The sequence below is a fragment of the Neohortaea acidophila genome (genome assembly GCF_010093505.1).
Source record: "Neohortaea acidophila strain CBS 113389 unplaced genomic scaffold BDY17scaffold_2, whole genome shotgun sequence".
Lineage (NCBI taxonomy): Eukaryota > Fungi > Ascomycota > Dothideomycetes > Mycosphaerellales > Teratosphaeriaceae > Neohortaea > Neohortaea acidophila.
Genome location: NW_022985511.1, coordinates 934,098 through 948,337, shown reverse-complemented (window position 1 = coordinate 948,337; position 14,240 = coordinate 934,098). Strand labels below are relative to the sequence as shown.

Below are 14,240 nucleotides of genomic sequence, written 5' to 3'. Positions count from 1 at the left end.
AGACGAACAGGAGAGACACGATACTTCTCCGCGGTCTGCAGCAAGTGGAGGAGGGTGACGCGAAGGTTTCGCTTGCATGCAACGCGCGCTATCGATACGGGCCCGGAGTTTGAAGGAAATCTTGGCGCCGGCGCTACGTCAACCTCGATGTGATCAATGATATCTCCGACTTCATAACCGGGCGGTGTGATACTCGACTCTACTCTCGCGCTCTACAACTCCCCACCGGTCACAGACCCCTTCGTTCAAGCAAACCACACACCACACCATCCCCAGCAAGCATCAGCTTTTGAGCTGGCCTCGTACGGCGCATGACGGCCGGGAGCAAGCATGGCGGCTTGGGGTGGCGAAGAAAGAGACGATGAGTTTCAGTATTTGTGGCAGGACTTGGGGAACGGAGTGGGAAATTGGAACTTTGACGGTCTGTTTGAGGATGCATATGACGGACTAGGCTGGTGAGTGGATTGCAGTGACGCAACAGCGCGGAACCTTGCATGACAGTCAACTGACAACGAGTGAAGGGACGCGGACCTTCCAGCGACTGCCTCCCGATCTCAACAACCCAACGCTCCTCCTCCTCACCACTCTCCTCCCTCCTCATCCTCCGTCACCAACACACCTCACAATTCTGCCTCTTGGCAGCGAGGCCCGCCACCATCACACGAAGCACCTCGTCCTTCTCCCGGCCCCCATTCCTCCACCTCGACTATACCGCCCGGACGCCCGCTTTCTTCGCCTTTGCTAGGCAACAACGCCACGTCCCGCTCACACAACACCACGTTACACCAAACTTCACGGCCCACTGCTCAAGCATCGGCTGCCAACCTAAGCAGCTTGCTCCAAGAACGCTCGCAAGAACTACATCACAATCGACAGACGAGCTCGTTTGGCTACAGCCCCGCAGCGTTTGCCCACTCGCCGTTCGACCCACCTGCCTCTCCTTCATCAGCATCCAGCTTCAACGGCATCGATATTGACGATTTGGTGGAAAGCGACAACGACAGTTTGTACGCCGCCAGCATGCCAGCAACTTCTCGCAATCGGCGAGCAAATGAAGAGAGCGTTGTTGATCTCACGGACGAATCGGCATCTGTGAATGGGCAAGCACACAGTCGGGGTCAAATGGCCGGTCGCAAACGCTCAGCCGCCAACGATGGAGGGGTGCGAGCAAGCGCCAGCAAGCGCCGGCGCACAGCTCAGCCAACTACGGCTCAAGAGGAAGAAGGCGACATCGAATCCTACGACCTGACCAACGATGACAATCCGTCCACCGAGGAATTGCTCCGGCGCAAACAACAAGAATCCCTCATCGCCACTCAACAGCAATCCTCCGGCGACGACCCCTCACAGCCCCTCCGAATCGGGCGCAGGCAATGCATCATCTGCCTTGAACCCTTCACCAATCTCACCATCACTCCATGCGGACACGTCTACTGCCATGAGTGCTTGACGCAGGCGCTGAAAGCCGGGGAGAAGAACAGCGACCGCGGGGTGGGCAGCTGTCCCGTATGCCGCAAGACGGTGAGCAGGAAGAGAGCGAACAACATCATTCCGGTGAGTTTCATGAAGAGGTCGGCGTGGAAGGGAAAGCAGAAGAGGAGTTTGGAGCAATTCCGGTAAAAGCAACGGCAAAGCAAGGCACGTCTGTGTGTCAGCGAGGCAGCGAGGCGTTTGTGAGAGCTGGTATGCGTCCTGGGACCTGGACGAGACGTTTTATGATACCCACATTCAAATTTGCGGTGCTTTCCACTTGCGCAAAGTCCCGTTGTCATCACTTTGCTCAATCCCTGCTCCCTCATCAGTCGCCCACATGCCGCGATTTCTATTTCACGTGAAGGCGTTCCGGCCTGCGACAGTAAGACATCCATCTTATCACGCGCGGACCTCGCTGGTTGCCTGAGCGCGCCACAACCAATAGTCCCGAAAGCGTTCGATAGCGCAACGACGTGCTCGTATAGTAGATTTTACTAGCAACACGTCGGTCTCATCGAAGCACCGCGCAGCAAACAAGCATGTTCGACAGGATTGACCCGCAGCAGAGCTTACGTCGCACCAACCGCCCACTGCATCATCACTGCTCAATTATCCAGCCGATCGAAGCAGGCTGAATACATGCATGATTAGTATTTCCCCACCGCGCGTTCTACGGTACCAGATGTCCGCCGGGGGGGGAAAGCAGGAGCCGAGAGGTGATGTTCAGCCTTTCATTTCGGACCTGGGGGATCGACAGGGCGGACGCAAGCCACAGCTGCGGGTGGCGCTTGCGCTCTCCACCTCCTTCCCTCCTCCTCCACCTCCTGAGAATCCCTGGCTTGCTTTCACCTTCACTTTGCTTTCGCTTACGTTAGGTTCTGTATCGGTCTCTTGTCGTCTGCAGTTTCATCTTGGTGGCTTCGTGCAGATGACCATCACCCGTTTGTGTACGTATCGCCGACAGCTTCACATTACCACTCATATGCATGCGGATGATTCCCACTGCCAAAAGGAGAATACGCAGCGACGATCGAACTTTCGGCAGCCAAAGCATGAAGCTAGCCTAACGGCCGTCACAAAAGACGAGCTGCAAACCGCGTCTCCCAGCCCCCACCCCAAACACCCACCGCACCCTTTCGCGCCCGATCACGAAATCGTCCCGGGCCTTGACGAATGGTACACCAATGCCGTCTCCGCGCTGGTAATCAAACTCTGCGACCCTCAACGTCGGGCGTTCGTGATCGGCGCGCTCGTTGCCATTCGCACATCCCGATCAGCAGTTGTGTTTTCTTGTTTGAGGTTAACGGGTCATGTTACTGTTGCCTTCTAGTGGCCGGACGCGGGTCCGCTCCTTTTCTTTGATTGATCGAGAAGCGCGTGTGATCAACATGGGACATGCGTGGAGTGGTGAGTAGGTATATAGCGTTTTCGCTGCGCAGACTTGCTTCTCTTCCTTCCCGTTTCTTCCATTCCTACCTACTTCTTCCACAATCGACAGCACACGTTCTTTTCCCACTCACCACAGTCACTCCTTTCTACATCCAATTCACCATTAACATGCGTTTCACCGCTGCCTCCCTGGCGCTCTGCGTCGCCGTCAACGCCCTCCCCATCGATGTGCCCAGCACCGGCAGCCTCTCCGGCCTCACTGGCGACCTCCCCGAGACCAGCAGCCTGACTGGCCTCACTGGCGATCTCCTCGACACCAGCTCCCTGTCCGACCTGACTGGCGAAGAGAGCGAGCTCACCGGCCTCGCGGCGCGTCAGCTCATCCCCGACTTGGGAGCCATCACCGAGATCATTCCGGAGGGCAGCGACATCTACGCTTTGAACGGCCTTGAGAGCGACCTGTCTGCCCTCGAGTCACGTCAGCTCATCCCCGACTTGGGAGCCATCACCGAGATCATTCCGGAGGGCAGCGACATCTACGCTTTGAACGGCCTTGAGAGCGACCTGTCTGCCCTCGAGTCGCGTCAGCTCGTCCCTGACTTGGGAGCCATCACCGAGATCATTCCGGAGGGCAGCGACATCTACGCTTTGAACGGCCTTGAGAGCGATCTGTCTGCCCTCGAGTCGCGTCAACTCGACACCAGCGGCCTGACCGGCGAGCTCGGCGATCTTGTCCCTAGCGACCTCTCTACGGGCCAGATCGAGAGCACCCTCTCCGGCTTGACCAGTGATATTCCCTCCCTTGGCGAGCTCGGGGATGTCAGCGAGGACGAGGGTGCGCTTGACCCCGTCACCTCGGCTCTCGTTCGTGACCTCAGTAGCGGCCTGCCCGACACCGGCGACCTCAGCGGCATCGAGAGCACCGTCGAGGGCTTGACTGGTGATTTGAACACCAGCGAGCTCACTGATGCTGTGCCCAGCACGGATGGACTCAGCTTGTGAATGTTGGTACACTTCTTCGGTGAACAGGTCAACAGGTTGTTGAGCCTTGCGTTTGGAGCGAAGGTTTGGGGCAAAGGGGGTTTCTGGTCGCTTAATTTTGTTATACCCAGGCTGTCATGAACGACATTGAAGCCACTGGATAGAGTTGTTACATCTTCGAATCTTAACGTTGCCTACGGCGTACAAGAAGCCATTACTTTCCATGCCACCAACTCATCAATGAAAGAATGGAATGATCTTACGCCCATGGAATCTCGTTCTTGTGCACTCTTAGCAAATCTTGGCGAGGGAGGGTCTTTGACGTCTGGCGTGTGGCGGAGCAGCATCCTTGCCTCCCGTCCACTCTTTCCTCGCCTGCCCTGCACTGATGTCAGTAGATGAGGAAGGTGCACAGCCCATGCAGACCTCTCTTTAACAATAAAACTCCCCATCCTCCTCTACTCCTCTCCATTCACAAATCCATCTTCAATTCCAACAATCCGACGTCTACTTTAACTCTTCATCATGGGAGTAAGCTAAGCGCCATCCTCAGCCTCACGGCAGCCGTAGCCGCACGGCTACGTCATCACAGAATCGACTCTGACCACCGTTCCCTCTAGTTGGCCTCGAAACTCGCAGCAGCGCAAGGAGGTGCGCCGGCAGGTGCAGGTGGCGCAGGAGGATATCAGCAGCAACAGCAGCAACAGCAGCAGCCTGGCGCCGGTGCGCCCGCGACTGGCGGCTACGTAAGTGCCAGTCATCGTCGTCCAACATCCAGTCTGATGCTGGACCCACGCGGGGCACCTTTGGCTAACGCGTGGTTTTCTGGAGCACAGCCCGGCAAGCCTAGCTACCAGGCCTACAACTCTGTGAGTTTTTAATTCTTTCTTCTTGCCTTTCACCTGAGCCATCCTTGCCTCCTGCATTTGCATCCACCACGCCCCCCGCGTATCATGCCTCTCGCGGCCAGACTTGCGAGTGCGCAAGGCGCCGCACCGCCCTATCCCTCAAGTCTGCAGCCTGGATATCCCCCGCAACAGCAGCAACAGCAACGCCCGCCTCAGCCTGGCGCGTACCAGTCGCCTACGCCGGGGGGTTACAGTCGTCCGCCTCCGCCTCCTCCGGGCCAAGTTCCCGGCTATCCCGGCCAGCCAGCGCCATATTACCAGCAACAGCAGTACGGCCAACAGCAATACGGCCAACAGGCATATAGCCAACCTCAAGGCTATCCTCCTCTACAACAAGGACCGCCCGGATATGGCTATGTTCGTGCTTGTCTTTGCCGTTCGCTCGCATTGTTAGCTTCAAGTCAGACGAGGGATGTCCGCTGACAAAATATCTCCATTAGGGCGGCCCTCCTCCCCCTCAGCAGGCACAGTACCCTCCCCAGCAGCAATATGGCGGTGCCCCTCAACAGCAACAATACCAGCAGCCCCTGCAACAGCAGTACGGCGCCCCGCAAGGCGGTCCTCCGCAAGGCCAAAGCTATGCTGGTGGTCCACCCGCGGGACCGGGCGATGTAGCCAGCTATCAGCGAGAGCTAGAAAGAGCAGTCCGCGAGAAGGGCCTGGAGAGATTCTACCCCCCAGGCTCGCCGCGCATCCAGCAGCTCGCCGCAAGAGCCCCGCAAGAGGTGGACAAAATCTGCCAAGCGTGGAAGATACAAAGAGAGATTGCCAACGACATAGTACGACTGGCGCTCTACGACGTCATCATCTACATTGACGACAGCGGCTCCATGGCCTTCGAGGAGAATGGCGAGCGCATCAAGGATCTCCAGCTGATCCTGCAGCGTGTTGCGTTTGCCGCCACTCTGTTCGACGATGACGGCATCGAGCTTCGCTTCATGAACGATGAGGAGATTCCGCTGCAGCAATTGAGCGGCATTCGCTCCGAGCAGCAGATTGAGCAGATCATGGCCAAGAAGCGCTTCAAGGGGTTGACGCCGTTCGGCACCAAGTTGCGCGAGAAGGTGCTCGACCCGCTCGTCGTTCCGAAGTTACGCAGCGGACAAATGCAGAAGCCCATTCTGATCGTTGGAGTGAGCAGATCCACCTCATCACACTCACATACGTTCGCTGACATTTCCTAGATCACGGACGGACAACCTGCCGGTGAGCCCAATGATGCCCTGGCAAGCGCCATACGCTACGGCTTCTCCCATACTGGCCAGTACGGACAGAATGCGCTGGCCTTCCAATTCGCGCAAGTCGGTAATGACCAAAAAGCCACCGAGTTTCTCGGCAAGCTCGACAACGATCCGCAGATTGGATCCATGGTAGACTGCACATCCAGTGAGTACACCCAACAGTATCAGCACCGTCTTAAGAACGGCAAATGCTAACGAAGCTCTCCAAGACTACGAGAACGAGTCGGCCGAAATGGCACGTGCTCAGCCTCCCGTAGACCTGACACCCGACCTCTGGATGATAAAACTCATCCTCGGCGCCATCGATTCCAGCTATGATAGCAAGGACGAGAAGACAAGCATGATTGGTGGTGCGCCGCTGCCGCCGGGTCCGCAGGCTGGGGGCTACGGTGCTCCGCAGGGAGGGTATCAAGGTCAACAAGGAGGATATGGGGGGCAGCAGCAGGGGTATGGCGGGCAACAACAAGGATACGGAGGGCAGCAGCAGGGATATGGAGGTCAGCAGGGTCACGGACAAGGGCCGCCGCAGCAAGGAGGGTACGGTGGTCAGCAGGGAGGTTATGGCGGTCAGCAGGGAGGTTATGGTGGGCAGCAGGGCGGCCAACAGGGCGGTTACGGTGGTCAACAAGGCTACGGACAGGGTCAGGGACAACAGCCCCAGGGCGGATATCCTCCTCAAGGCGGGTATCAGCCACCTCCCGGCCCCCCGAGATACTAATGGGTGTCTCGATCACGTCTCGGACAGCATTTTTAGCCACCAGAACCGGATGTAACAAAAGTCATTTCACCTTCTCATCATCAATCAACTCCCCACCGCCTTCGGCTCCCTCATCATACAATACAACGTAATCGCCTCCCCTTCATCATCACAAACCATCTCCCTCCGCAACTCAAACCCCATCCTTTCATAAATAGCCATATTCGGCTCCGCCCGACTACTCTCCAAATAACACTTCCTGCCCTCCTCATCCGCCAAATCCGTCACATGCTTGAACAACACCTTCCCAATCCCCTTCCCCTGCGCCTCAGGCAACACAGTCACAATATTACAAAAATAATACCCCTTCCCATCATCCCACAACTCCGCCTGCGCCTGCGCCTGCGCAGCTTTCCAAATCCAATACCGCCGCACATTAAGCCCTCCGCGCCCATACCACAGATTCATGCGCACTTGGGAAAACCACAGCCACCAATCGCCCGCCCACTCGCTCCACGTTTGCGGGGCGGAGGGATCCCGGGGTGCGAGCCAGCACGCTACGCCGAGGACTTGGTCTGGGGTGCTGGAGGAGGGGTCTTTTGCTACGAAGAAGAGGGCGTGCTGCATGCCCCATTTGCAGCGCAGGGTAAGGGAGACGGCGTTGCGGGTAGGGGAGAAGGTGGCGGCGTCGAAGACCCAGTTGTTGTAGGGGTCTTGGGCGAAGGCGGTTTGGATGCAGGTTATTACGCCGGGGATGTCGGGTTCTGTTAGGCGGGTTACGGTTATGGGCATAGTGCTGAGGTTGGAGTTGGGTGGTCCGGTGGGGAGTTTGTTGGTTCTGGTTTGTCTCTGAGTCGCTGTTCTAAATCCTCGGGGTTAGAAGATCTGTTCACTGCCACGATATCAAGACTTTTGCGAGTTCGACCAGCCCTCCCCTCCATCATGAGGAGTTGGAAGATCGCATCAGCCTTCCTGTTCCAGCCAACAGCTATAAGCCACAGCGTACTTGCCCAAAGAGGAAGTCGCGATCTCGAGCTTCTAGAAATTTTGGCTTTCGAGAAGCACGCGCGATGATGCACCTTTCAATCGCCCTCGCCATCTGCATATGCCTCCGTCGCCTCGCATTATAGCATGGATGCTGAAGCGCGGTCGTATCCCTCCCTCCAGCATGGCGCTCTCGGTTGTTGAACCTCCGCCCCTCGAGCCCGCGGAGAAGTTCGAGGAGCCGCCTGCGACAGCCATCACGCCGTGTGATCCGTGGCCGCGGCCGTACTTTCTCCAAGACGGCTTGAGACGAGTGAGTTGGATATGTCAGGCGATATCTAGGATCCCCTCGCTGACCCCCGCACTCCAGGTCGCCCCATACCACTTCACATACCAGACCGCACGTAGCAAGTGACGCACCATCGGGGAGCAAGAGCAGCGGGGCTAATGATTGGCAGTGGTGCAAAGAGCGATGGCGCGGCCGGCCACTTCTCGAAATTTTCCAGGATGAATTTCGCGATCGCAGCGTGGAGTACTACGCTAAATCGATCGAAGAGGGCGCCATACAAGTCAACGGCAAACCGGTGCAGTCCGTCAACACCACTGTGAAGAATGGGGATATCATAAGTCATACGCTCCATCGGCATGAACCGCCTGTCACCGCGGAGCCGATACGAGTTGTTTTCGAGGATGAAGATCTCATTATGATTTCTAAACCGGCTGGTATGCCTGTGCATCCAGCTGGTAGATACAATTACAATAGCGTGGTGGAGATCATGCGTGCAGAGCGCGGGCACGCTTGGAACCCACTGCCGTGCAACCGGCTGGACAGGCTTACGAGTGGCATCATGTTCATCGCGAAGCACAAGAAGGCCGCCGAAGCCATCACCGCCCAGCTTACCCAGCGCACCGTCCGCAAAGAATATGTCGCTCGCGTCAGGGGCGAGTTTCCAGACGAAGAAGTGATTTGCGAACAACCCATCCTTCAAATATCGCCGAAACTAGGCCTGAACCGCGTGCGAGCAAACGGCAAAGAGGCGCGCACCGTCTTCCGCAGAATCGCGTACTACCCTGCACTCACCACAGACGACGGCAAGACCAGCCGCGCAGCCTACTCCATCGTCCGCTGCATGCCCCTCACAGGCCGCACGCACCAAATCCGCGTGCACCTGCAGTTCCTTGGACACCCCATAACCAACGACCCCATCTACAGCAACGCGCGCGTCTTCGGGCCCGATCTCGGGCGCGGCTCCTCGACCGCCGAGTCCGACGACAGCATCATGGAGCGCCTCAGCCGCATGGGCAAGGACGAGGTGGCGGAGGCGATCGCGTACCACGACGGAATGGTGGCGGATTATGAGAAGAAGAAGGCGGAGAAGATGACGGGGGAGGTGTGCGAGGTATGCGGCACGGATTTGTATAGTGATCCTGGCGCGCACGAGCTGGGGATTTATCTGCATGCGAGGAAGTATGCTTGTGCGGAGGGGAAGTGGAGTTACGAGACGCCTTTGCCCGCTTGGGCGCTGTCTCCGGGTCAGGTTGATGGCTCTGCGGATGGGTTGGTTTTGGATAAGGGAGGGTTCGAGAACGACATTGCGAAGCTTAGTGTGGAGGATAGGGAAGCGCAGAGTGCGCAGGCGGTATGACCCTAATGATATCCGACGAAAACCAATGCTGCACTCACTCGACACATGTCGAGAAGCGTGAAGTCACGTGTAACGAATGTAATCACGTGAAGTGATCGAGCATCGTGAGATGAAATGAAAATGGACAGACAGTGTCTTGCCCAGAACGCCACCGGTAGGCAGTGCGATGAACATACGCAATGAATCGAAATGAATAGAAATGGAATGCACTCGCCAGCACCGAAATGCCGCGCCACGCTTGGACGGCGGGCGGTGGCTGTGACGTGGAAAGTTTGAAGCTCAGCCCCAGCGGCGCGCACCTCATCAGCTGCACGTGTTCCCTGTGCCTCCGCCGTATAGAGTGGGGCAATGCTGAGGAGCTCTTAAGGCCGCATCCAGCTCTCACTCATCCCTTCTTCTCTCCATCTCACACACCTACGTCTCTGCGACTTTCAGCTCCTCTATCTCAACACCCCTCACCGGCAACCTCGAAACCCACACCCCACAACCTCACCCACCCACATCGGATCATGTCCGGCTCATACGATAACCGCGGCGGCTACGGCGGCGGCCAAGACTACAACCAAGGCCAATACGGCGGGCAGCAAGGAGGCTACGGCCAGCAAGGCGGCTATGACCAGAACCAAGGCCAGTACGGCGGGCAGCAAGGCGGCTACGGCCAGCAAGGCGGCTACGACCAGAATCAGGGCCAATACGGCGGTCAACAAGGCGGCTACGGCCAGCAAGGCGGCTACGACCAGAACCAAGGCCAGTACGGCGGTCAACAAGGCGGCTACGGCCAGGGCCAGGGTCAGGGTGCTTATGGGTCCGGGCAGTATGGGGAGGGCCAGCAGGGGCAGCAGTATGGACAGCAGTATGGTGATCAGCAGGGGTATGGTGGGCAGCAGCAGCAGGATCACAATCAGGGCGGGCCATGGGGACAAGGTAAGCTGACCATCCTTCACGATCCTTAGCTATCAGCGATTCTAACTGTTTTTTCTCAGGTCCACCGCCCAGCGGCGACCCCGGCAATCCCTACGGCTACGACAAAGACCCCCAGGATCCCAGCAACCCGCAGGAAGGCGAGAGGGGCTTCATGGGTGCCGTCGCTGGCGGCATCGGCGGGCACTTCGCTGGCAAGGAGTTCGGCAACCACGGCATCATCGGCACTCTAGTGGGCGCTTTCCTGGGCAGCAAGGCTGAGGATGCAGTCAAGAATCGCCGAAACAACAACGGTGGTGGGTGGTAGAGTAGAGTGCGGGCTATGGAGTACCTCATGCTGATGCTGATGCGGCGATCTACTTTCTGTGCTTCGAGAGGATTGCGACATCCATGATTGTTATGGCGTTAGGATAGATATGATTTGACGACTCATCACTCGAGCATTGAACCCTTGTATTCAGATGTAACCATTTCTCCAGCTCCCAAAAGCACGGGCGTGTACTGTACAGTGCAGCCTGGTATGATGAGTCAGCACCTGGGCCAGGGTACCGCGTGCGGCGAGCGACGTCACTTTACGTGAAACGCGACTTCTTGCTGGTTGCTTTCACGCCTGCTGCCTGCATTCATTCATCACACCGCCTTAAGACGACTCGTCAACAACAGCAATTCCTCCGCAAACAGTACAACACCGTGCCCATAAGTCGTGTTATTATCCCCCCGCACACATCCCATTTCCGCCAACAAACCCCCGATCATGGACACCGCAACACCTCTTCTCCAGCTCCCGCCGGAACTACTTCTTCTCATCGTCCGCCACCTGGACGTCAACGACTTTCTCAACCTCACGGCCACATGCAAAGCTCTGCACCAACCCGATATCCTCTACGAACCTTCCTACTGGTCCAGACTGGCCAAAACCAACTTCCGCCTTCCCCAACACCTGACGAGCGAGAAGGACGGAGTCCGCCTGCAGAAACTGTACAAGCGCATGCTGACGCAAACACTGGTCTACGTTTGGGGAAACCAGGACAAGGGGTGTCTAGGCCACGCAGCGCCATTCCACCGCCGCGTGCACGGCGGCAGCCACCGTCTTCCTCCCCGGCCATTTCGATTGAGAGGCTTCATAACCGCAGACAGTACGTCGTGGCCCGAGGTATTGCCGGGCGTTGACTCTCTCGGCGTCATCTCTGACCTCCAATGCGGTGGTTGGTCGACGACGATGCTCACGACCAAAGGCGCCGTGTACGTCGTTGGTGTGGTTGATGGGATGCAGCGGCAGGAGCCTTGCCCCGACCCTACCCCTTTGCGCTATCCGCCCGGCTTCCCTCGGCCCATTGATCGCCATGCTCCCAGCACCGCCATCAAAGCCTTTTCAACCGGACGTACACATATCCTCGCTCTGAGTGATAGCGGGAGGATTTGGAGCTGGCACAGTGCTCATCGCGACGCATATCATGTGAAGTTCCTGCATCACGACACGGTGGAGAACGGTAAGGACAGCGGCCGAGGTGTGGTGAAGAAGGTTGTCGCGGGCTGGAGCAAGAGTGCCGCCCTGATCGAAGGCACAGGAATCGTGGTTTGGGAGCCGTTGAAATGGCACAGCGAGGTCGAAAACCCACCTGCAGATCTGGCTCTGGTACTGGAAACTGAATGCGTGCCCGGCACAGACTTTGTTTCCCACGATCAGAGGCAACATGCAAGAAACCAAGCAAGCGATACGACTACCGACATTGGCCAAGTAACCAATTTCATCGTCTTGGAGGAGGTGGTATTGTTTTGCACAGACCTTGGCAAGCTCTTCGTCTCTCAAAACCACTGGGACGATCAAGACCGGCGAATCAGCCCACCGCGGGAGATTCCGCTGCCTCGAGATGGGGATGAACATGCTCCCTTCGTGACAGACGTGCAGGGCTCATTCAGATCATACGCCGTCTTCACGCAATCAGGCGCCGTCCTCACGGGCGACCAGGACGCTCTACTCCATGCCGAATCCATCGAGGACTGGCCACAACTGCTTCGCATCCCGGCATTACAGAATAAGGACGTGATCCAGGTCGCGTTTGGCGACTACCACTTCCACGCCCTGCACGCATCCGGACACATCACCAGCTACGGCACGGAGCCTGCTCGCTGCGGCGCCCTCGGACTAGGAGGGAGTGGACTACGAGGCTTGGTGCCCAAAGGCAGAGGCGACGCAACGCTCGTGCCGCACGCCTACACTGAAGGCCGCCGCATCTGGTTTGAGCCGGAAAAGCGGCCCTGGCTGGGGTTCTTGGCCGATGGCGGCGTCGATCCGGACGAGAGCAAGGAGCGAATGGCCATGACGCTTGAGACTGAAAATACTCGATGTCGCGCGGAAGTCAGCGAGTGGATTGAGCAGGAGGGCAGAGATTGGGAGGGGAAATTGGGACTGCATAGCGAGGACGGCCTCGGTGCTTATAGCGTCCTCTCCGTCGCGGCTAGCGGCTGGCATTCCGGCGCGCTGGTCTCCGTCGATCCGGTTCTTCAGAAGAAGATGCGCGAGGCGTGTGAGGTCAAACAGGGCCCTGAGGCCGGAGACGTCTGGTCGACGCTTGGCGCTATCGGCTCGACTATTTCAAGCTACGCGCGCTGGGCCGTGGGTGCTGAAACAGACAATCCCTCGACTTCTGCGGAGCAGGCTGGCACTCCCCAAGGCGATAACAGTGGAGGAAAGCGGACGCCACACATCTGGAGCGATAACCACTTTCCTCGTTTGGAGCTGAGTGATGGCACGGTCATGCCGGGTACAGCGCCGCTGAATCCATGGCGGTATGGGCGGCCGGAGTGGGATTTGAGTCGGGCGTGGACGTGAGTGGAGACATCCGCGAGGTTGTCTGCGGTCGTTCCAGGGAGGGAAAGTGATTGTGAGAGTCTCCTCCAGCTCCGCCTTATCCACCATTCCAAGCAGACATCCATCACACGTTCAACCCCGACACCTCATCCATCAAATCTACCCAACCAGGTAAACGCGGCCAATCGCCAAAATGCCACTTACACATCTCCCAATACTCTGGCCACCACCCCGCAGCCTCCCAATCAATCAAACAAAGTGATCCATCCTGCCTAACGATAACGTTCCGCAGCGCCATATCTCCATGCGTGAACACCGTCGACGCAGCCCTCTTATCTACAGGTGTCCAGAAGCGCGAGAAGCGTTGCAAATTCGGGTTCCGCTGTTGCAGTCTGTTGAACCCTTCTAGGTTCCAGAATGGACCAAAGGGATCAAGCGAGTAGGAGCCGTCGCGGACTTCGCTGCCTGAGATGGCGGAGCCAACGAGTACACCGCTTGCTGATACTGGCTGAACACATGCGCGTAACTGCTGCAAATTCCTCCATAACTGCTTCACGACATCTCTCCTCCCAACATCGTCAAGTCGCGGCCAAACATCCAACAGATTCTCCCCCTCTACGAATTCCATGATGATGAACGCACGCCCATCTCGCCGCTCGTGAATCCGGTGGATGCGTGGCGTGAAAGAGTGGAGAGCGGCGTGTTGCGCTGCGAACAGCGTGCCCTCGACTTCTTGCTGTGTACAAGGCCCTTTGACTACTTGATTGGGGAAGATGCGGGTGATGCGGCGTTGGGCGTCGTCCGTGATTGTGTGCCCGAAGTGGAGGCGGAGGTCGAGGATGTAGTCGTCGAAGCGTTTCCAAAGATCGGTTAGCAGGGAGAGGAGGTGGACGATGGCCATTGTCGCGGAGCTGTTGGGAATGAAGGGACAAAGTCTCTTTCATGTTATGCACAAGCGACGATTCGTCTGATGGCTTCGGGTCCGGCTGAGTGTGAAGCATAGGTGTGAGAAGCATAACCCGGCGCGGCCTCGATCTGGTAACTACCGACTTCCTTCTGGGGAGGGGACGGAAAGGATCTGGGTTGCATGTGCTTTCCCCGTTTCTTCCGAGGTTGGCGGGAGGAACCTCAAGTCATGCATGCAGCACGTACGGACCGGAGCGGCATGGAATGGGCCTGCTGACCCCG

The 14,240-nt window shown here is 57.7% G+C and overlaps 8 protein-coding genes across 8 annotated transcripts; 6 read left to right on the top strand and 2 right to left on the bottom strand.

Moving 5' to 3' along the window:
- The first annotated feature begins 101 nt into the window (after positions 1–101).
- On the top strand, positions 102–1,791 carry BDY17DRAFT_291331 (uncharacterized protein). Its single transcript, XM_033732649.1, has 2 exons — positions 102–455; positions 522–1,791. The coding sequence occupies exons 1-2, from the start codon at positions 331–333 to the stop codon at positions 1,618–1,620; spliced, it is 1,224 nt and encodes a 407-aa protein (XP_033592918.1). The 5' UTR covers positions 102–330; the 3' UTR covers positions 1,621–1,791.
- A 1,122-nt stretch (positions 1,792–2,913) lies between these two features.
- BDY17DRAFT_351265 (uncharacterized protein) lies at positions 2,914–4,122 on the top strand. Its single transcript, XM_033738205.1, has one exon. The coding sequence runs from the start codon at positions 3,031–3,033 to the stop codon at positions 3,862–3,864; it is 834 nt and encodes a 277-aa protein (XP_033592917.1). The 5' UTR covers positions 2,914–3,030; the 3' UTR covers positions 3,865–4,122.
- Positions 4,123–4,796: 674 nt separating this feature from the next.
- BDY17DRAFT_321151 (uncharacterized protein) lies at positions 4,797–6,710 on the top strand (the record flags this gene model as incomplete). The annotated part of the gene is made up of 4 exons (XM_033736563.1): positions 4,797–5,108; positions 5,192–5,884; positions 5,936–6,137; positions 6,202–6,710. The coding sequence occupies 4 exons, from the start codon at positions 4,797–4,799 to the stop codon at positions 6,708–6,710; spliced, it is 1,716 nt and encodes a 571-aa protein (XP_033592916.1).
- An 84-nt stretch (positions 6,711–6,794) lies between these two features.
- Positions 6,795–7,481, bottom strand: BDY17DRAFT_246091 (acyl-CoA N-acyltransferase; the record flags this gene model as incomplete). Its single annotated transcript, XM_033730693.1, has 1 exon — positions 6,795–7,481. The coding sequence occupies one exon, from the start codon at positions 7,479–7,481 to the stop codon at positions 6,795–6,797; it is 687 nt and encodes a 228-aa protein (XP_033592915.1).
- A 223-nt stretch (positions 7,482–7,704) lies between these two features.
- BDY17DRAFT_291311 (pseudouridine synthase) lies at positions 7,705–9,492 on the top strand. The gene is made up of 3 exons (XM_033732648.1): positions 7,705–7,986; positions 8,044–8,073; positions 8,132–9,492. The coding sequence occupies exons 1-3, from the start codon at positions 7,795–7,797 to the stop codon at positions 9,317–9,319; spliced, it is 1,410 nt and encodes a 469-aa protein (XP_033592914.1). The 5' UTR covers positions 7,705–7,794; the 3' UTR covers positions 9,320–9,492.
- A 103-nt stretch (positions 9,493–9,595) lies between these two features.
- BDY17DRAFT_291310 (uncharacterized protein) lies at positions 9,596–10,855 on the top strand. Its single transcript, XM_033732647.1, has 2 exons — positions 9,596–10,243; positions 10,303–10,855. Exons 1-2 carry the CDS (start codon positions 9,829–9,831, stop codon positions 10,545–10,547), a joined length of 660 nt encoding a protein of 219 aa, XP_033592913.1. The 5' UTR covers positions 9,596–9,828; the 3' UTR covers positions 10,548–10,855.
- A 139-nt stretch (positions 10,856–10,994) lies between these two features.
- On the top strand, positions 10,995–13,073 carry BDY17DRAFT_245952 (uncharacterized protein; the record flags this gene model as incomplete). Its single annotated transcript, XM_033730677.1, has 2 exons — positions 10,995–12,766; positions 12,956–13,073. The coding sequence occupies 2 exons, from the start codon at positions 10,995–10,997 to the stop codon at positions 13,071–13,073; spliced, it is 1,890 nt and encodes a 629-aa protein (XP_033592912.1).
- A 103-nt stretch (positions 13,074–13,176) lies between these two features.
- Positions 13,177–13,953, bottom strand: BDY17DRAFT_321146 (kinase-like domain-containing protein; the record flags this gene model as incomplete). Its single annotated transcript, XM_033736562.1, has 1 exon — positions 13,177–13,953. The coding sequence occupies one exon, from the start codon at positions 13,951–13,953 to the stop codon at positions 13,177–13,179; it is 777 nt and encodes a 258-aa protein (XP_033592911.1).
- Positions 13,954–14,240: the final 287 nt, after the last annotated feature.